The 20,889-nt window shown below is 41.7% G+C and overlaps 2 protein-coding genes across 6 annotated transcripts in view; both read left to right on the forward strand.

The window, feature by feature from the left end:
• suco (SUN domain containing ossification factor) overlaps window positions 1-13,090 on the forward strand; it is a 38,833-nt gene extending 25,743 nt beyond the window's left edge. For 3 of the 4 annotated variants that reach the window (XM_023339351.1, XM_023339353.1, XM_023339354.1), the window contains 9 exons: window positions 349-432; window positions 3,247-3,331; window positions 4,080-5,444; window positions 5,563-5,650; window positions 5,752-5,856; window positions 6,688-6,842; window positions 7,109-7,200; window positions 8,774-8,829; window positions 10,184-13,090. In XM_023339351.1, coding sequence (XP_023195119.1) covers window positions 349-432; window positions 3,247-3,331; window positions 4,080-5,444; window positions 5,563-5,650; window positions 5,752-5,856; window positions 6,688-6,842; window positions 7,109-7,200; window positions 8,774-8,829; window positions 10,184-10,759 — 2,606 coding nt within the window. In that variant the 3' untranslated portion in view covers window positions 10,760-13,090. The remainder of the gene's footprint in view (window positions 1-348; window positions 433-3,246; window positions 3,332-4,079; window positions 5,445-5,562; window positions 5,651-5,751; window positions 5,857-6,687; window positions 6,843-7,108; window positions 7,201-8,773; window positions 8,830-10,183) is intronic. The other variant, XM_023339352.1, reaches the window with a different exon arrangement.
• Window positions 13,091-13,721: 631 nt separating this feature from the next.
• mysm1 (Myb like, SWIRM and MPN domains 1) lies at window positions 13,722-20,561 on the forward strand. Of its 2 annotated transcripts, none has more exons than XM_014471178.2 (20): window positions 13,722-13,823; window positions 13,946-14,018; window positions 14,100-14,170; window positions 14,934-15,005; window positions 15,092-15,173; window positions 15,470-15,568; window positions 15,659-16,154; window positions 16,462-16,687; window positions 16,774-16,904; window positions 16,994-17,097; window positions 17,173-17,250; window positions 17,329-17,411; window positions 17,493-17,547; window positions 18,451-18,501; window positions 18,632-18,706; window positions 18,775-18,963; window positions 19,272-19,404; window positions 19,574-19,679; window positions 19,780-19,837; window positions 19,907-20,561. In XM_014471178.2, the coding sequence occupies exons 1-20, from the start codon at window positions 13,768-13,770 to the stop codon at window positions 20,198-20,200; spliced, it is 2,532 nt and encodes an 843-aa protein (XP_014326664.1). In that variant the 5' UTR covers window positions 13,722-13,767; the 3' UTR covers window positions 20,201-20,561. The 2 variants fall into 2 exon arrangements, with proteins under 2 accessions (XP_014326664.1, XP_023194662.1); XM_023338894.1 differs by having other exon boundaries at window positions 15,659-16,121.
• The last annotated feature ends 328 nt before the right edge of the window (window positions 20,562-20,889 follow it).

Below are 20,889 nucleotides of genomic sequence, written 5' to 3' on the forward strand. Positions count from 1 at the left end.
TCTGCATCCTGAATTAGCCAATGTAGGACTGGAGGATCCCTCCCAAACACTCTGACCATAAACCAGTAAACACATCAGCAGGGCGTTTTGTGTTCTCTTGCCTTATTGGAACGCTTTGGAAAAGATGTGGGGAGGGAAAATCAAAGAACACAAGTGGTAGAGAAGTTGGAAAAACAGAAATAAACAGAAAAAACTTTCAGCATCAGATTGGATTGTGTGAGGGGGGAAATAAATAAAATAAAAATAAACGGTGGTTGATGCCATGGTGTTTTTAATCTCAGGCTGCTGCATGTTAGGAGTCACACGTTCACAGATGAAGTGAAGCGCGTTTCTGTTTCCTTTCTCCAGATGCGATCCTCAACATGGTGAACAACATTGCTGCTAACGTCCTTGGTGGCAAGCCGGAAATAGAGGGTGGAGCAGAAATAGGAGGTACTCGCTGTTCACGCTCTGAAATGTTGATGTCCGTCTGGTTTCTTCACATTTTATACGTTAAAGTCCTCAACAAAAAGCCAACCCCAATCTATGTAACCTAACAGACATTTCACCTTCTCTGCATTTGAGGCTGTTTCAATTTTCTAACATTAAAATATCCAAGGTTTTTCTTTTTTTGTTTGCGCACCAAAGTACTAATGTTGAGACTTTTTTAATATAACAAAACGCAACAAAATAAAATTGAGACAAAGACACTAATGCTACTATTACTCATAAATAATAGTAGCATTTTTAAGCAACTATTACAAAAATCTGCTATCAGTATTGGATATTTGTTCTAGGTAAGGTTACACTAAACAGTTAATGCTTCAGAAGCTACAGTAGAGTTCTGCCCTTAATTTTGGGAATCATACAAGTAAAACTACTAAAGAATTTTATTTCTATACATCAATGGGCCATGTTATCTCTGTTTGCATTCTTAAATACAAGTTTTTTCACCCAATGCATCAACAAAAAAGTTGTACTTTTATTTTGAGTTGTCTGTCCATGCAAGTACAAATGGTTTTTATGCATCAAAGGGAATTATCTAACAACTCCTTGACATTCTGTTGGACTTAAATTAATGATTTTATTTTTATTTTATTTTCATAAATGGGTTAGTGTGTCATAATCTTTACACAAAAAGCCACATGGAGCAGACACCTGAGATGTCATATTCAAAATAAAGAAGGAAACTGAAAATGTATGCCTGTCAGTAATCTGTGTTTATACACTCTTACATTGCCTCATCTAAATGAAATGTACTTGTTGAAGCATTTTAGTGAGCGTCAAGTACTTACTTTTGTCTTGCCATACAATGAAAGGATTAGGCTTTGTCTGAAGCTGTCATCTGTACTGAGTCCGCCTCTTTTCTATTTGAAAAGCAGGCCTCTGAGATTGATCCTTTTATTGAGCAGCCACTCCTCCGCTGCAGAACAGTATGAAGTAAAACAGGTTTGTCCATATGAATTAGACTGTTCTTTCTTGGTTGGTGACTTTGTACCTCATCGTTTAGGAAGAGTCATCCGTAGAGATTTAATTGTCATGAAGTATTTGTTGTTTAGAGCAGCAAATTATTCAGTTATTGCATGTCCATACATGCCTCTGCAGAGGAAAGTTGGGAGACGATTTGAGTGATTTCCCTGAATCGACTGCATCATTGATTCAAAGTGTGTCATGCTGACATCTTTAGTTCATTCTTTGTATGAAAGTACATTAATTGCAGATGACACTGAAGGAGATAACAAGCTGATATTACATATGGGTGGACTCTCATCATTACTACCTTTTTAGTAACTTTAGATTTGTGCTTTTGATGTCTGATTTCTTGTTTCAGAAAAGTACAGAAAAGTGAGTAATGTGGACATCCTATGAAAGTGTTTTTTTTTTTTTTTCTAACAAATTCAGACATGGGTACTTTTATATCAATATTAATACTGAGAAACCCCAGTAATACAAAATTATAATAAATAATAAACAATACATTTAAAATTGTACACGGTAAGAGTGAACACAATGATGAGATCAAACAAGCTGCCAGAGGAAAATGTAGCAGCTTCACATCACAGAGGTGATGTGAAACGATCTGTAAGGGGAAAAAAAGTTAAGGCGAATCGGGACCCTGCAACATGTCAATTACTCATACCATACCAGTAAATCAGCAGAACACTGTGTGAGAGTTGAGAAATTTGTCCTGGACCGAGTCAAAGTCCAGATCTTTTTCCTCAGCTGAAAAAACACATTTTTATTGATTTATAACTTAGTAAAACCGGGTTATTTGTTTTTTTTTTTTGTCGGAGTGCAGATAAGTCATATTTTTCCAGTGATCTAAAAAATTAAGTTGGACAACAGCATAGGAAATTTAGTAAAGCCGTGATCATTTTTTCACAAGACTGAATGTGGCGAAATCAGCCAAACCTCAAAGATGCTTCAGCAGTCAGACAGACCAGCACAGTTCCTCTTTTTATTCACTCTGCTTGTCTTGTTTTTTTGTGTGAGTGTGTCATTTCCTGCCTTTCCTCCACTCTCTGTAACCACTAGCTGCTCCGTCTTTCCACATATTGTTTATATTACCTCCTTCTAAAACTGGGTCACTTTATTTCCCCCCTCCCGGCGTGAGTGTACGTGAAGCCAGAGTGTGTGCTGAAGGACCAAGATGTTTACTCTGCCTCTGACTGGAGGTCTTCAGCAGCATTTCAGCGGGACTTTGGCTGTCTGTTTCCAGCTTCTTGGCAGAATCCTCAGCTATGCTGGAACCACGGGGGGCGGGGAGGGGGCTGACGCCAAAACCTCTAGTAGCTCTGTTTACCACATGGAGAGCTGTGAAGCTAGAGAAAAACTCTAGCTTTATTTTCTCCACTGCGATCATGTTCAAGTGGAGAATAAAAAATAACACTTTTCCATTTGATATGAAAATAGTTAGAAAAACAGTTTGCAAAAGCAACAGAAGTGGAGCAGATTTCTCTTTGCCTTTCTTTAAAAAGTGCATATGTTACTCCTGGCCCGTCACAGCTAAAGAGCTTGATTCCAATTTACACCCACAAAGTTGGAGGCAGGCTGCAGGAGAGCTCAGTTCAAACTGGCCTGAACTGGTTCTCTTTTACAAGGAACAGGGGCTCTTGGCATACTGTGCAATACGTCTACCTCCAATGGCTGCCAAAGGAGGTGGGGCTATTATTCAACTGCTGAATTATGTTTTTCACTCACTGATTGCTCTGATGCATATGTCGTTTTATTAGTTTGTTTATTGATCTCTTCTTGTTAACATTACAGGGAATACAACAGAGGAGATGAGTGAGAAGAAGGCGAGCACAGACGGAAAAGTTGTCTCACCTGAAGCCTCTCGCGGCTCTGCAGGGTAAGAGCAACAAAAGATTTTAGCGTTTTGCACAGTTGTATTCTCTGTTCTTTAATATGACACCCCTAAGCAAAATCCAATGCATATTAAAATAGCCTAATCTAAGTCAAGACCGTGAAGAAATTTAGCATCACAGAACATACTAATCCAGTCTTACTTAAGAGTCAGGCAGGCTGAGTACAAATGGATGCCTCACTTCAGATTTCTTAATTGTGAAACATTTTGAAAGCCTTGTATTCATTTCTGTTTCTCTTTATGCTAACTTTGTGTTGACCTCTTGTAAAATTATATAAAATATCCTCAAAATTTAAATAGGGGTGTCCCGTTAAAACTTTTTCCACTTCAGATGTCAGTACACCTATTGACCTGATATGATATCAGTGCCAAACGTACATACTTTTATTACTTTTTTTGTAGTGTTGAATGTTAGAAAAGGCTTGACTAAGTGATATTATTCAGAGAACAATAGTCAACAATATTCATGAGAACAATGGACACATTTATTATTAACCAATGGGTTTATATGAGGATCACAAGCTCTGCTGGATAGAAATGCTGGGACAGAGTACTTCTATTGGAGATTTTAGATGCAATATCAAAAATCCAATTTTGATTTCCGATACCAATGTCAGATCGGGGTAGCTTTAAAATTGTAACGTAATAAAATCTAAAAAGTTAAGAGTGTGAATACTTTTGCAAGACTCTGTGTAACCCAGTAAAATACTGCCTGTTTTTGGTTTTTCCTCAGTCTGGACCCTGAAAAGTCTGAACAACCTGCATCGGAGGAGGGTTCCAATGCCTCTAGTGACTCCAGTTCTTCCTCCTCGTTACCCGAATCCAGCGAAGACAGACAGATTGTCACACTTGTGGAGGAGGACGAAGATGAGGAGCCAAAACAGTCGACTGTGACGCTGCTGGAGGAGGTGGAGGAAGAGGAGGAGAAGAGTGAGGAGAAAGCAAGGAGGGATGCTGACAGGAACCAGTGGGAGAGTCAGGCATACTGTCCTTTCTCGTCCCTGTCCTCCCTGTCTTTGTCCTGCATGGCCACGCTGCCGGAGCTGCTTCACCGCTGGTGCTCCGCCAGGCTGGCAAAGGAGCGCCTGCGCAGCCTCAGGAGGCGGCAGCTTCACACTCACACTCAGACTGATGAGAGCATCCCCGTCCTGACACACACACCCCCACCCATCCCTGTCCCGTCTCCTACCCAGGAAGTCCTCCTCCCTTTGACGGAGAAAGCTCCAGATCCAGAGGTGCTGCAGGATAAAGTAAATGAGGGGAAGCCCTCTGCTGAGCTACAGATAGATTTACAACTTGGAGTTCAACCATCTGATATTTATACTCCATATGCAGTAAACGACATGCTACTAGAGCCCAGCAGAACCGCCACCATTCCTCCCCATAGTTCATCAGCCCCTCACAGCACCTTAATGCGACCCACCCCCACACACGAGGAGAAGCCGTTGCCTCCTGTAAAGGATGAATCCCTGGACCTTGTCCCCACTCCTCCCCTCCAAGCTGCCTCAATCCCAGAGACGCAGCAGGCCATCAGCGCTGCATCAACGCTTTCCGTCAGTCCTCCCCCACAGGCTCCGTCTCCTGAGACGGCCTCTTCTGTTTTCTCGGTGACTCCCGTCAAAGAGCAGCCCGTGCTTTCTCTTCCTACCGCATCAAGACCAGAGAACCTTCTACCCCCTCCTACCGAGCTGCCAGCCGCCGTCCCAGCAGCCGACAGCCACACAGATTCGGTGAAGTCGGCTACCGATGTCGGTGGGAGCAAACAAAAACAGAGCACAGATGCTCCCCAAATCCAGGCAGAGCAGGGGAGCAATCTCTCCCAGACAGGAGAGCCCCATCGGACAGACGACTCTGTGGAGGAGGAACTGTTAAACACTAACGTTCAGCGAACGGCAACTGATTTCTACGCAGAGCTGCAGAACGGAGGAGATTACACGGGGGGAACGCTGAATGGCAACGGCATGTTGTTGAACGGAGGCGGCGCCGTTCACGGCTCCAGTCAGAAGGAGAGCGTGTTCATGAGGCTGAACAACAGGATCAAAGCTCTGGAGATGAACATGAGTCTGTCCAGCAGATACCTGGAGGAGTTGAGTCAGAGGTAAAACTCTTCAGGAATCCTTAATTTAATATTTATGAAAATCCTGGAGTATTTGTTTAGTTGTTAAATTTAGTGAACCATATGGAACATTGTCATTTGTTTGTCTCCTCCTCTCCAGGTATCGTAAACAGATGGAAGAGATGCAAAAAGCCTTTAACAAGACCATCATAAAGCTACAGAATACCTCCCGCATTGCTCAGGAGCAGGTCAAGCAAAACCCAAATACCATGAAACAACTTGACCAGTTAGCTAATGCTTGCTTTACAACTGAACCACACTTTTTGTTCTTTTCTGTAAATAAATACAGGACCAGAAGCAGACCGATTCCATCCAGCTTTTGCAGAGCCAGTTGGAGGATGTTACCAAACTGATGCTCAATCTTACAGCTACAGTGAGCCAGCTGCAACGAGAGGTAGCAGACACAATATTGTTGACACACTGTCTTCGTGCATGCATTAAAAAAAAAAAAAGAAGCTCAAATTAACACACTCTATGTACTGAAAGTACAACCAAATATGCACAAATACAAAGTTGTACTTCTGCAAAAAGTTACATATGAGCAAAAGGAAAGCTCTACTGCTAGCATGGTCATCCTGACTGTTGTGGGGCTCTGCAAATCCATATGCAGTAAACTAGGATCCACTGACATTTCTCTTAAAAACTTCTTCAGCAATTTTGTTGCTGCCTCAAAAATGTTAGTGCACCTTTAAACCATCCTTCATCTTATGAGAAAAGTGAAGAATGGTTTGGAGGAAAATTAATTGTGAGGAACACTGTCTATGTGAGCTCAAAGGTCTTCAGATTCAAAGCTCTTAAGACCTATTGTAATACTTTTCTGGTCATCTAAGGTTGACATTTAAAAAAAAGATAATGAATTGTTTCTTGGCTTTACTGCAGTTTACATTCAATTGTAGAGTAAGATTTATTGTCCCATCTACTGACTTATTGTCCAGATTTCTACTGGAAAATAAGTTGTCTGTCTCCACACGGTGCCCACATGGATTAAAATGCATGAAAAAATGCCTCCATGTGAAATGATTTGGGAGCACCTAATTGTTAGGCAGCTGGTATCTCCCAGAAAGGATTTTCTATTAAATTTGTACACCACACCCAGAAAATTCCTCATCTTGCCTAAATCAAACGTTTGTGCAGTCCTTACCATAGAAATGCGTAATTCTTTGTGTGTTTTGATCACTTTTATCTAATCTCCTCTTATTTTTTTGACCGATCATTTCCTCTACAGGTATCTGACCGCCAGAGCTACCTGGTGCTCTCTCTGGTTCTCTGCCTGTTGCTGGGCGTCCTGCTTTGTCTGCAGTGCTGCCGCAGTTCATCCCCCAAGCCTAAAGCCAACTTCACCCCCCTTCCCAAGAGCAACCACTACCCCAGCCCCAAGAGGTTTGCCTCGCCCTCTTTGTCTGAAGGTCTTCCAGTGAATGCAACACTTTGTCTCTGCATGCGTCTCATTTAAAGCTCCTCGAATTACTCAACTCCTGTCAGAGATATAGTTATGCAACATCTTTATGGGATTCCTGGAGCATGTTGGACTTCTTCCACTCTATGATTTTGTTAAATACCACCGAATCCTGTCCTACCAACTGAGGTGAGCTTGATTGCAAGGTTAATAACTCGTTATTAATGTCATTCATGTTTTCCCTCATCAGATGTTTCTCTTCTTATGACGATATGAGCCTAAGACGTAGGGTCACCTCCCCGCTTGTCCGCTCCAAGTCGTTTCAGCTTTCATCAACAGAAGGTGAGATCCCTCGCCACGTCTCTCCTTCAACTTACCTTATTTTAAGTCCGTCCACTGTTACTCTTTTAGTCTCTGTCACTGAAACCTAAGCAGCGATTATACTTGACACCACAGTCACTGCATTGCAAAGACTTGTCACGACTATTTCAGGCCAGCTGCTTTTAAACACTGCACTGCAGCGCCCAGGCATTTCCAAAACTCTATTCATTTTCTCCATCTCTCGCTTGGAAAACCTTTGGCTGTTCGCTCATACCGGCCAGAACCAAGAGGCAACACACAACCACAGATGGAAAGCTTTAACCTGCAGCGCCTTGCAAAAACGTTCATTCCTCTTTGAAGATTTTCACATTACAACCACAAACAGATTTGTTGAATTGGTTTTGATTTTGTGTGACATACCTACATGATGGAGTGGCATAATAAAAAGTCGTATTATCTGTGCTGCCTGTATAGCTTGTAGCAAACATGGAGAGGAAGATGCTTTGGTTAGATGACAAAATTGCACTTTTTTACAGGGAAAGTTCAGTGAGAGTCAGAAAACGAACATTCCACATTGCCCCTAAATTCAACATTTCCACCGCAAGCCATTATGGTGCCAGCATAACTCTTAACTGAGCAGTGATAGGAAAACCTGGTCAGTTGATTGAAAAATTGAGAGTTAAACTAAATTTTGAATAAATAAAAAAGAAATCTTCAGTAGCTGCAAAAAAACCCACAAAAAAAAAAACAAACCCTGAGGCCTTGCTTGATGTTCACCTTCTAGCAGGACAAGGACCCAAACATTACAGCCAAAGCTATAATTTCTATATTAGAAGAGTCTAGTCAAAGTACAGACATAACTCCAATCCACAGTCTCTGGAAAATACTTGAGAAATTCTTTACAGATGCAGTCCAGCTAATTGTACTGAGCTCAATTCATTTTGAGAAAAATAGGCAAAAATTTATATACAAATGCATGCCACACTTTTCAGATTATTCGTTTTAAAACTCTTGAAAAACAGTGTATCATTTTCCTTCCACTTCACATCGATGCACTGCTTTTTGCTGGTCTGCACATAAACTCTCAATAAAACACATTGAAGTTGGTTTCAAAGCGGAATGTGGACAATTTCAGTGGTTATGAATAGTTTTACAAGGCGCCGTACACCGCCCCCTACTGGCCATTGCTGATCAGCTGTGTGTGCGTGTGTGAGAGCCTCTCGCCCTTGAGGCGGTGCGGCCGTCATTGCCAACTTGTGTCCACATGCAGGCTTCGGGAGTGTAATAATAGAGCACAATGCTTCACTTGGCTCATGCTAGATGTTTGCAAGTAGTGACGCCTACTGAACCAGCAGAATCTGTATTTCCTACAATGTTAGTTTGATGTTAGAATATATATTTGTTTTCTAATTATTAGTTTTCCTTACTGCTTTCTCACATCTGTAATCTATAATCAGAAGGTAGTTGTTGTTTTTTTTCCCCCACCTTTTTGTTACAAGTAAAAACTACTTGCAAGGTCATTTCATGCTTGTTACATGTATGTATTCCTGTTTGCCATTCCATCATTAACCTGGCCCCTCTCTCCCCTCCCCAGTAGGTCCAGATGACTTGTTCATTGTAGAACCTCTAAGGTTTTCTCCAGAGAAAAAGGTACAGTGTCTGCCGGCTGTGACGGCCGCCTTACATAAGTGCTGTGTGTTCTCTAGTGTCAGTCGGTGTGTACAGTGGGTGTGTTACATAAAGCAGGGAATCACTTCCTGGTCAGATCTCTAATGTCCCTGCAGTTGCCAAGTCGAGGGATACGATGATGTCTTGAGTTTCAGTCCATAAACACCTCCTCCTATACTGACACTGTTGTTGCTGCTACACATCTTAGTCATCTCACACATTTCTGGAGGCAGAGATTTGACAGTACAGCATAAGTATTTTTATTAACATTACCTTTTTCCAGATCATATTCTCCCTTTATTTCCTAATAAACATTCCCCTCATGCTCTGACCAGTTTGTGTGCCATCAGTGTCTAGCTCTAAAAACTTTAATGTGGTCGTGTATTATTATTATTATTATTACAGGTGCATCTCAGTAATTTAGAGCAATATCGAAATATTACTGTGTTTCAGTAATTAAGCTGTGAAAGTGAGATCCATATTGTATAGATCTATGATATACAGAGTGAGATATTTCAAGCTTTTGTTTCTGTTCATTGCTTTATTGGCCAAGTTTGTTGGGTCAAACAAGCACCATGTTGCTTTTATAGCAGCCTTTAGCTCATCTGCATGGTTGGCTCTGGTGTGAGTAATCATCATTTTCTTAACAATTCTCCATAGATTCTTTGTTGGGTTCAGGTCAGGGCAGTTTGCTAGTTAATCTAGCACATTGATACCATGATCAACAGACCAGATATTGTTTCTTTTGGCTGTGTGGACGGGTTTGAAGTCTTGCTGGAAAATTGAATCAGAGTCTCCATAAAATTTGTCAACAGAGGGAAACATGATGTACTCTTAAAATCTCCTGATACTCGTCTACTTTGAGAAAACACAGATGACATGGCACCCCAAACCATTACGGACTGTGGAAACTTCACTCTGAACCTCAAATAACTTTCTGTCCTTCCAGTCTCTGGGACCTTAGTTATCGAATGGTTCAGGAGTGACTCAACAGAAGGAATGTGATAGTTTGTGTCTCTGATGACTATTGAAGACTCCAACTGCAGTCTCCACCTTGTGAATCTCCCTAAAAATGTTGATTAGGCTTTTCTTCATAATCCTCCAAAAGCTCAATGTTGATTTTCAGTAGCTATAAGCCATAATCATCAAAATTGAGAAAAATCAACTCTTGAAATATATCACTTTGTGCATAATCTATGAGTTGGAATTGAATTACTGAAATTAAATCAGCTTTCGATTAATATGTTAACTTGTTGACATGCACCTGTAAATGTATATTTTCTTCCTCTGAATTTTAGAGTAAAGTTTTCCTCCTCTGTTGTGTTTCATCCTGCAGAAAAAACGTGGCAAAACAAAATCTCTGGACAAAGTTGAGACCCTGAAGCCGTTTGATCCCTTTCTGCCCCTCACAAACGGCGATCCGAAATGCAACGGCTTCCATTCGAGCCTCCCTGCTTCGCTTCCCCCACCTGCACCTCCTCCACCACCTCCACCTCCTCCTCCACCTCCTGCTCCTCCCCCAGCGTTGCATCCTCTTCCATCCACAGACCAGGTGTCGTCTTTGCCCACTGTGACGTCTAAGGAGTTCCCCTCTGAAACCAGCAGCTGCAGCTCCTCCACTCACTCCGAGGAGTCGTACACTAGCCGCCTCCCGCCACCTCCTCCCATCTGTCCCTCCGCCGGCGTGTGCAACGGCCACGGCCTTTCTTTCCCCCTCACCCAGCCTCCCGCCAAATCCCGTCAGGAAAAGCGTTCCCTGAAGCGGCGGAAGTCTCGTCAGACGGAGCTGCAGTTCCCCCCCGTGCCAGGGGGAGGCGTCGACTCTCTGCCCAGCCTGCAGAAACTCATGAAGGGAAACAAAGAGATGAGCGTTGGGACCATCAGGGTGACCGCCGTCACCGGACATGTCTGAAATGCCACACTTCCCAATTACTCACCCTGCTCACGAAAAGAATGACTTTATCCCAAAGAACCACAATTCGCATGAGCGCCCCCCAGACGCACAGGTGAAGTTAAAATGAGTTTAGCAGCATTAGCTCATCCAGACCGTATCCACTCTTATCAAAGACCCGTTTACGGTTATGTGCCTTTATATTTGTTGGAAACCTTTTAATTGTTTAAAACTTTAATGCTTAGAGAGCTGCTGATGTGCAAGGAGAGAAACATTGTGGATGGGGGAGGGAGCGACATGTCAGCACACATTTGGTACAACAAGACTTTGTTTTTCTGAAGAAAAAAGCACATTGTCCCCAGACAGCGGAGCATCAGTTAATGTTTTCCGCCTGTTCTGAGCACAGCGAGACAGGCGCCGACCTCGACTACGCTCCTTCAGCAAGTATTAGGCTGCTGGTGTTGGATAAAAAGTGTCATTATAGAAGAAATGTGGAGCGCACAACTTTGTCTCATCATTTTTTCCTTGTGTTATCTCTTGTTTCTTTTTTCTCATCTATCCTTATTTGACTGAAGGTGTTTGAATGGGACCAGTGTTTAAAATCTTACTGTGAACCTGTCTGATGCTCTCGCTGCATCTCCATTACTGTTTGAAACCAACCACAGGAGCTGAGTGAAGAAAATAACCTACATTTCTTTATCCTTTTTATCTTTGTTTAATTTCAGACTATAGTTACAGAAGCAGCAGTCTGCACATCCTACAAGTCCATAATGAATCATTCCCCTACTTTGGATAGTTGGGCTGGGCCCATAATAATCATGAACACATGTAGAAAGTTAATATTTGATTCTATATATATATGCATGTGAACAAGCCAGAGGCACTCTGGGTTTTGTTTTAAATGGGTTTTTTTGTTGTTTTTTTTTTTTTTTTTAGCCAGTCTGAGCCATGATTGTTTCATATCCCTTATTTTTTTCCCAACTTCATCACGTCTGTTTTGAGTCTAATGAAGTTGTAATAACACACTGGGGAAGCAGAGTTGATTGTTTACGCTCGTTTTACTCGCACGGCCACCGGGACCCTGCAGATGACTCTGACCGACCAGTTTTATTTATCTATTTATTTATTTAAAAGTCTGTAGATTTTTCTAATTGAGGCACTGGTTTGCCAGCTTCCCAGTTCTGTGGGGTCACTGTGGTCGATGTGAGTTTGTTACACAGAGAAATTAGTAGTTTAGACGGTCATAATGGGTGGCTAATATCCTTAGTTATATTATGTGTTACATTTTCAGTTTATAAAAAAGCTTTTGTGTTTGTCTCTCAACTATCATTTCACATCCTACTTATTTGGTTTCAGTCGGTAGGACTGTGGGTTTATTTGGATCAGACGACTGCTGCTTCTGCTTTCAGAGCTGCTGTTTAGTTAAAAGTAGGTGAAAGTGCTCAACTAAGTCTTTATGGCCACGTCTGTTTTGTTTTTGTTTTGTTTATTTGCCCTGTTTATTACAATAAATACAGTTCTCTTTAAATTCTGCGAAAAGGCTGCATGCAGGATAACAAAAAACACCCTGCAGAGTTTGGGGGAATTTGTTTTTACAGGCGAAATGTTTCTTCGTGTGCATCGGGTTTCTGATTGGCTCCTTGTGGTTGGTGTTGTCATTGCCACTTCCTCACTGCATGCTTCTGTCAGTTGCGGTGGAGAAAACCAGCCTGCTTGCATTCGTGTTTTAGTTCTGCGTGTGCTCCGTCACTAAGATGTTTCAGCGTTCTTACCCTCTCGTTACACTCCATTTTTCTTCTGTTTACTCGTCTTGTGCCCCACCTTGAGTGACCCCGGGGTTATGTAAACAGGAAATGAACTGTTATTGAATTAAAGGGAACGCGAGAAAGATTGATCCGATTTGCAACACTATTAATGTGATTACAAAGGTTCCACAAGCTGAGTAAATCCTTTTATTTTTTTTTCCCACTTTTATATTTTTTATTTTTATGATGTACGTTTACCTGTATGCATGGGAGATTATGGTAACTTTATGGGTGTGTGTTTGTATTATGAAAAAGACTACTTGGAACCTGCTTCAATCCATAAAACAGAAGAGGAGGAAGCACTTGCAGAGTTTCTAGAGACGCACGTGCACTTTGTATGACTCCTCATGCCTTCTTTTTGTTTTTCTACTTTAAATGTCAAGTGCTTTTTTTTTTCTTCCCAGTTTCTCCCACCCCTTCTTTTCCTCTGTGATCACTCCAAAAAGCTGCACAGTATTTTTGAGCAGGAGCGAGTTACTACAATAAACTGTAGTGCCATTAGAAACTGTGAATTCTTTCTAAATAAAACCTTTTTTGTTGTCTTTCATCTGGTGGTTTTATTTTATTTACTTGCCTCCATGTTTCATTGAGTGGGTGAACAGTTTTAGGGGAAAGTGTCTCTGAATTTAGGGTTTAAAAAAAGGCTAGTACATTTTTTTTTAACTGTCGGTTTGTCTTAAAATGTGTGTGAAGTAACATAGATGTTGGAGAGGCTTGAGCAATTCAACATTGGGAGAAAGCAAAATGTTTGCAGATATGGAAAAAATTACATTTCTAAATTTTTTATTTTTAGGTTGTTCTAGATGACTACACTTCCTGTAGTTTACAACAAATCTTATTCAGACATACTGCTTGATACTTTGCTATGAACTATTGAACGTGGTGGTATTGTATAAAAACTAGATGCATTGATCATCATTTTGACAGATCTGAGATATCAAACGTTCTCACATTGCTGCTGATTATTATAAATTCATCAGAAAAAAGTGCATTTATTTCACAAATTTCATTAACTGTTGGTCATGGTTATCAAAATTAATCAACTTGAACAACTATTTACCTTGTACTTAAAAAATATCTTTTGATATTCTATTTAAACTTTTCAATGTGAAGAAAAACGCCAGTGTCGCTCTTCCAGCCACCAGGCGGCGCTGCAGGTGAAACTAAACTACTTCCTTTCAGAGCGGGACTGCCTCTCTTCTCTGTTTACGTTTGTCCTGAAACATGGAGGACGAAGTGGATGTTGACATCGAGGGAGACGATTTTGATAGTAATGTTGGGTAAGAAGTGTCTCTATTTCCAACCGTGTGCAGTCTGGGGGAGCTATGCGAAGCTAAATGCTAGCTAAAAGGATTATTTTCAGTGTTTCGGTGTCTGTTAGCAACCTGCTTCCTTGTTGCAGAGAGATGGACGCTGCAGGATTAGTCCAGGAGCAGTTCATCCAGCCTGCGGACAGAACCAGCTCCTGGAGCCTGGTAGGACCTCGAGAAATCCCGCTGTGTGTGCACTACGTGTGGCTGTGGGACTTTGTGATGAGTGTTGTGTGTTGTCTGCAGCCCTGGGAGCTGGACAGCTCCATCAGCCCGGAGAACAGAGAGGCGATAGAGAGGATGCTGCTGGAGGAACAGTATCCTGTAACCACAGCTGACAGGCTGCCCCGAAGGATGCGCTGTAAAGGATGCAGCAGTCCTTATAGTGTGTTGCAGACGTTTTCAATTTTGTAACTTTACAACTTCAAACGACAATGAGTTTCTTGGGATTTAATGTAATAGACCAACTAAAAAAAAAAAAAAGAAGCACAGAATAGTGAGGTGAAAGGAAAACCATACATTTTGGAGTACGTCTCGGCTTATGACATTGAGAGAAGTACATTTAGCAAAATAACTCAAGCTTAATCAGACTGGACACGTAATATTTGTGAATAATGTCTGGTTCTGGGCTTGGACTGGACCATTCTGTCACACGTTTGCTGTGTTCTTTCACAAACTCTTCACAAACTGGTCTTATGACTTTCCAGTCTCCCATAAGGGATAGATTTGTTAAGTTCACACCTTCTTCTGAGTTACCATGGACCTCTTGGCTGACTTTCTCATTGATGCTAATCAGATTTGATATACTGACATGTCTTGGTTGGTTTGGAACGGTGCTTTGCTCTTTTGACTTTCTTATAACGAACTGGATATGTTCCTTTACAAATATCTGCTTATAGATCAAAGCAAGAAATAGTTTTGAAATTTTGCAGGCTGCTATTTAATTAAAATAAAGGTTAAATCTGTGAAACAGGGAGCTGGAGTGAAAAATAAAATAATTTATTAAGTTAGTTTTTAGTGCTCCGGTAGGAAAATTGATATAAACAGCTGTAAAGCAACTGCACTTAACTCTACTTGAAGATATTATTTGACGGGTGGCAGGATTCCTGACATTTTACCCAGTGATCCAAATAAGAAGCCCAAAGTAAAGAAGTAAGTATCTTTTCGTTTTAGAGTTCTCCCCCACCTGTTGTTTATGTTGAAAATCACACCGACGTGTTTCTCTTGTGAACGTTCAGATCTCCGACCAAAAGCTCGACCTCGGCCTCTGCTTCATCTCGCTGGTCCAAACAGGAAAAAGAGCTGTTTGAGGAGGGACTGGTGAGCGCCTTAGTTTCAATAAAATCTGTAGGCCTGAAGTGAAATTATGAGTAATATGACTTATTACTATTACATATTACTTCCATCCTGTCCTAAATTTAGACATTAAATCAAAGTCTAAATTTTCACAATACAACATTCTGGTATTTTAAGGGTCTGCACACTTTTTACAACCGCTGGTGATAGTTGAGGTGTTCTCTCTTATTTCTGTTTATTCTTTCATAAAAAAAATGCTTATGTATTTCAGTATTATGACCCTTTTTGGAACTAAGTTATTCTTCTTTCTACTTTTTAAGGCTCAATATGGTCGAAGGTGGACAAAAATCGCCAAGCTCGTGGACACCCGAAGTGTCCTTCAGGTCAAGAGTTATGCCAGGCAGTACTTCAAACACAAGGTGAGATTACCTGACTGTTTTCACACTGCCATGAAGCATATACAAACACATTCTTAGTCTTATGGGCTCTTCTTCTTATTCCAACTAAAGGGTAAATCAGAACCTGGAGCTGCAGCTCCCTCTACAGGTTCAGAGCAGCAGCTGCGGCCTCCTCGGCCCACTATGACCAATGCCGTCCGTATAGAGAGGCTTTCCGATGACGAGGACGTAGACATCACCGATGACCTGAGCGAGGGTGAAGGGGAGGACATCAAAACTGAACTGAGTGGACCAGCAGGGCCAGAGACTCACGCTACAGCAGAAGAGCAAAAAGAGCTGACAGTGTCAGAGAGCATCCATGAGACGAAGCGCCGACCCTGCCTGAGCTCCCTTTCTGAGCAAAGTCCTCCATCCTCTTTTAACTTGTTTTGCGCTGAGGAAGACAGAAAAACTACGTCAGATGAGAATGTTGTAAAGACGGAACCTCCTGAGACAGAAGCAGAGACAGAGTCAAAACTGACAATTAATCCTAGTGATGACCAGAGCTGCCAGAGTCGCACCTTGGCACATGACGGTGAGCTCATTGAAGAATGCCATGACTCCACAGGTAATACACATCAGGGGTTTGTTTGTGTCTTACAGGGTTTCCCCAAGAAAACCTGCTAAACCGGTTTTTGTGTTGAAAAATGTGAAAAGTTAAAAAAATTCTGAGATGCACAAGGAGTTTAATGCTTGAAATATAGACCTAGCTTAATCCATCTTTACTGTTACTGGTGTATAGAAAACCCTATTTAAAATAAACAATGCTTAGTCTGGTGGGAGGGGAAGAAAAGTCTGGTGACCCACCAGGCTTATAATCCACTGAACTCAGCCTCGCACACCTGTCAGTAAAAGTGATTCTGTTTTGTTGGTAGATTCTGTTGAAAACCTGGACATCCAGGGACCAGACGGAGACCCAGAGGAGCAGGATGAGGAAGACGAGGAAGTGGAAGAGCTGAAGGCCCCCGAGCAGGAAGTTGAGATGGACACAGAGACGATCACGGAGGACGAGAAACAAGCCATCCCCGAGTTCTTCGAGGGTCGACCATCGAAGACGCCCGAGAGATATCTGAAGATCAGGAACTACATCTTGGACCAATGGTGGCGCCAAACCATTCTCACACCGACTTCTCTACAGTTTTTCTCATCTGTAGAGAAGAACTGAACGCTTTTGTGTTTATCGTTAGGCTGAAGAGCAAGCCCCGATACCTGAACAAAACCTCGGTCCGTCCCGGCCTGAAGAACTGTGGAGACGTGAACTGCATCGGGAGGATACACACGTACCTCGAGCTCATTGGAGCCATCAATTTCAATTGTGGTAAATCTGCAATCGTTGACCTACAGTTACTCCTGCTGCTTTTATCTTTCCTCCAGCTCAGTGTGTGGGCTCTTGTTTTCTTCTTGTAGAGCAAGCGGTGTATAATCGACCAAAGGTGGTGGACCGGACCAAGCCGAAAGAGGGCAAGGATGTGCTTGAGGCTTACCAGCTAGCTCAGAGATTGCAGAGCATGGTAGGTTCCTGAAAACCATGATCAGCTGCAAAACTTGAGCTTTTCGGACCCGAGCTAACATCTGATTGGTTGCAGCGGACCAGGAAGAGGCGTGTGCGAGACATATGGGGGAACTGGTGTGATGCTAGAGATTTGGAAGGACAGACTTATGAGGTATGGACACTGTCTTACATGCACTTCAGCCGCTTTGAATCTGTATCTTCATTTCTGCTGAATCTGTGTGTTTCTCAGCATCTGAGCGCTGAAGAGCTGGCTCAGCGGAGAGAAGAGATGAAGAAGCAGCCTAAACCCGGCAAGACATCCAGATACAGAGGGTGAGCATGATGGATTCATGTATCAAGTAACAAATAATACGCTGGAGAAGATTAATCATATAATCAATCTCCCTACAACAGGTCCTTTGATCCATTCCAGCTGATTCCTTGCAGATCTTTTGAGAGAGATGTTCAGGTCAGTGACCATTTGTCTCATTGTTTAATCATACTGCCACATATTTATCTTGTGCTAAAAAGGCATAGGAAGATACTCCGCTTTAAGTAAATAACATTCCAACATTTATTGTGTAGGATTTTTGTAGGCATACTTTCCAGATAAACTATGTCAAGTCAAGTTTATTTGAAGAGCACATTTCAGCAACAAGGCAGTTCAAAGTGCTTTACACCATAACAAAATCATACAGTACAAACTTATGAAACAAGCATACAAATGTTGCTCAAATGTTTCGTCAAACCATCCTAATAACAATGCTACTTAATGTCACGTTATGATATGCAGACACTTTGTCTGCACTAATGAAAATTCCCTTACCTCAGCATGGCGAATGCTTGAAGTGGCGTCAACAGTAGGACAGTCTGACCTACTTATTCTATATTTAATGTAATTTCTGCTGTTAGATTAAGATTATTGATATGCAAAAAGTCTTATTCAAAACCTGTACTGTACTTCTTGTAATCTCTCATCAGACAATCAAATTAGAGCACAAACTAGAGCCACCTGTCCAGCTCAGTATTGTGCTGAACAGTGTCGTACACTGACTTACTTGGACGTGTACAGCAAAGTTTCTCCAGCTGAGCTAAGGCAGCGCCATTTCTCCCTCAGTACTCCTGTAGAACCGCCGCACTGTGCTTTCAATGTCCACACCCTCTTAGAAACCATATATTGTACTAATATTTGTCTCACCTAATATTTGTACAGATATTGTACTAATATCTGTACTAATATAGGTAGAGGTCTTCTTCTAAATGTTTTTTTATGAAAGTGCTTGTGGAGAAAGTTGTATTTTACTTTGTTTTATTGTAATATTTCATGAGTACTGCTAAACTTTCCAAAATGTTACTTGCGGTTTTTCTCCAGGAGCCGTTCCAGGTCATCGTGTGTGCTGAGACTCTCCTCATCATGGACATGGTACTTTATAAACACAGCCTCGTAGAAAATAGCTTCTTATTTTGTTTTGCGTTGCATCATTCAGTAGCACATGCCAGGTGTGTCATCTTACTTTCTAATGCTATAAAGCGCTTCGTCATCTTGTGTTCAGCATGCCCACGTTTCAAGAGGGGAAGTCATTGGTCTTCTGGGTGGAACGTTCAACCAGGAAGAGAAAGTTCTCAAGGTAAGAAGTGATCCAAGTTCATCTTTATTCTAATTATTCTGAAGGCTGACAAACAGTCCTGTGTGCAGATCTGTGCAGCAGAACCATGTAACAGTGTGAGCACGGGTCTGCAGTGCGAGATGGACCCGGTGTCACAGACTCAGGCCTGTGACGTGCTCTCGTCTCTGGGCTTCAGCGTCGTGGGCTGGTACCACTCACACCCCTCCTTTCACCCAAACCCGTCAGTGCGGGACATCAACACGCAGGACCAGTTCCAGGTAAAACAGAAACGATAAAAGAACCTGTACAAGTTTCTCTTCAGTTTACGGCACTTGGACTTTTCCAAATTAGCAAAACGGCTGAAGTTGAGTTCATTTGGATGGAAGCAGTATGTCAGTAGCAAACTTTTCAGACTTTTATTTGTGAACACTTTGAAAGTTATTTGCACTTCCCATTTGTGTAATAGTTTGTTCTATTGCAGGAAATGCCAATAAAATTTTTCTGTTGCATAATAAAGGTTGAAGGGGTGTGAATACTTTTGCGTGTGGACATGCAGTATAATTTTTTTGTCCTCTGACTCACCCAGAGTTATTTTTCCCGCGGCGGAGCCCCCTTCATAGGGATGATAGTGAGCCCCTATGACCCCGCTAACCCCTCAACCCACTCCCAGATCACCTGCTTGTTGGTGAAAGAAAGCCAAGAGCCCTCAAGCCAAAACAGTATGTGAAACACACACAGTAAGACACGACTCAAAAACATCAAAACAGTCCAGATCAAGAGGCCTTGCAATCAAGCTGACAATGTAGGTCAGTGATTCAGTTTCTATCCTCCAGCTGAGTTTTTTTTCTCTCTCTCTTTCTGTCTCTTTCTCTCTGTGTTTCTCCACAGAGCTCCCTTACAGATTCAACTTTCTGTCATCACAAGATTCTCCTGACTGGGAGCAGACCATGAGGAGGGCTCAGTGGATCGTCCAGAAGTACGCTCAAGCACACGGGTCAGTGGTAATCAGTACTGTAATTCCCAGCAGCCAGAGGGTGGTTTGATTGTGGATTATGCTGTAATTTTTCTCTAAAAGGTTTGTTCTGGTTGTGCAGGAGCGTCCAGATGGACAGATTGTTTCGCAGAGACTCCAGTTTTACCTGTTTGGAAAAGGTGAATTTGACCCTTTGCTTATTTCAGTTGGACACTCTCAGTAGCTCACGGTTGTAACTTTCTCTCCAGATGATGGCGTCTTTGGCAAGACACTTGGAAGCCCTCCCAGATGGTGAAGGAGACCAGTTCCTCTCTGAGATCCAGTCCCGTTTCCTGTTGGACTTTGTCTCCAAGCAGAAATCCTCATATAAGGAAGAAGAAGAACATTTAAACATCTCAAGCTCTGTGCAATCAGACGCCTCTTTTGATCAGCTGATCAGTCAGGAGGAGTTCCCCAAGGGAGGAGAGAGTGCTGAAACAAACAGTAGCTCAGTTTTGCATTTAGGATCAGTGTTGTCAACTGAGCATGACTATTTACTGTGAAAAAACAAAAAGTTTTTTATTACAGTTTTAAGCCTGGTGTAAGATTTGAAGTACATGCGTTGAAGTTTACGTATAGTTTTATACAAAACCTGATTTTGTTGAATTGTTTGACTAAAAGATCTCTTGTAGAAAATCATTTAAGTTCCAGGTGTCTTGGTTTACTGTAGGGAAGGAACTAGTTCAATATGATTGTCGGGTCGACTCTGATATAAGCTGGTTATAAGTATTGATACTGTTCTTTGATATCAACAGAGTCCTCAGTAACTGTAAAACAAGTTCATGTTTGAGAGTGTGTTCGTAAGAGAGAGAGCATCTGATCAGTTCCTGTGTTACCAAATAAAACTATTTTTATATTTGCTGATTTACTGCATTTATTTATTTGAAACTCTTCTGGAGAAAAAGACAAATTTGAGCTGCAGCAAAGGCAAACTTTTCAACTGCTTTGGCTCCCATGTCAACAGATGTCGCCAGAGTCGTAATTTAATCCTAATTTAGTCATTTTTGTGTCTGTTCCGGGATCATATTTTTTTCTGCACAATGTGATGTTTTTAAGTACTTGAACAAGTGGCATTTATATTTTCTGTAGCTGCTTATGAGTGCAACATTTGATCTATGTTCTCTAAAGAGTTTGTGTGCTATCTGAAAGTATTAATATTTACCTTCATGCTCTTTACATGGTCATGAATGCA

The sequence above is a fragment of the Xiphophorus maculatus genome, chromosome 9, assembly GCF_002775205.1.
Source record: "Xiphophorus maculatus strain JP 163 A chromosome 9, X_maculatus-5.0-male, whole genome shotgun sequence".
In the NCBI taxonomy this organism is placed as follows: domain Eukaryota; kingdom Metazoa; phylum Chordata; class Actinopteri; order Cyprinodontiformes; family Poeciliidae; genus Xiphophorus; species Xiphophorus maculatus.

Bases quoted from the DNA above. Each gene is read 5' to 3' on its own strand.
- mysm1 (XM_014471178.2), top strand. From the start codon at position 13,768: ATGGAGGACGAAGTGGATGTTGACATCGAGGGAGACGATTTTGATAGT. The intron at 13,824-13,945 runs GTAAGAAGTGTC...TCCTTGTTGCAG, and splicing joins GATTTTGATAGTAATGTTGG to AGAGATGGACGCTGCAGGAT. The intron at 15,174-15,469 runs GTGAGCGCCTTA...CTACTTTTTAAG, and splicing joins AGCTGTTTGAGGAGGGACTG to GCTCAATATGGTCGAAGGTG.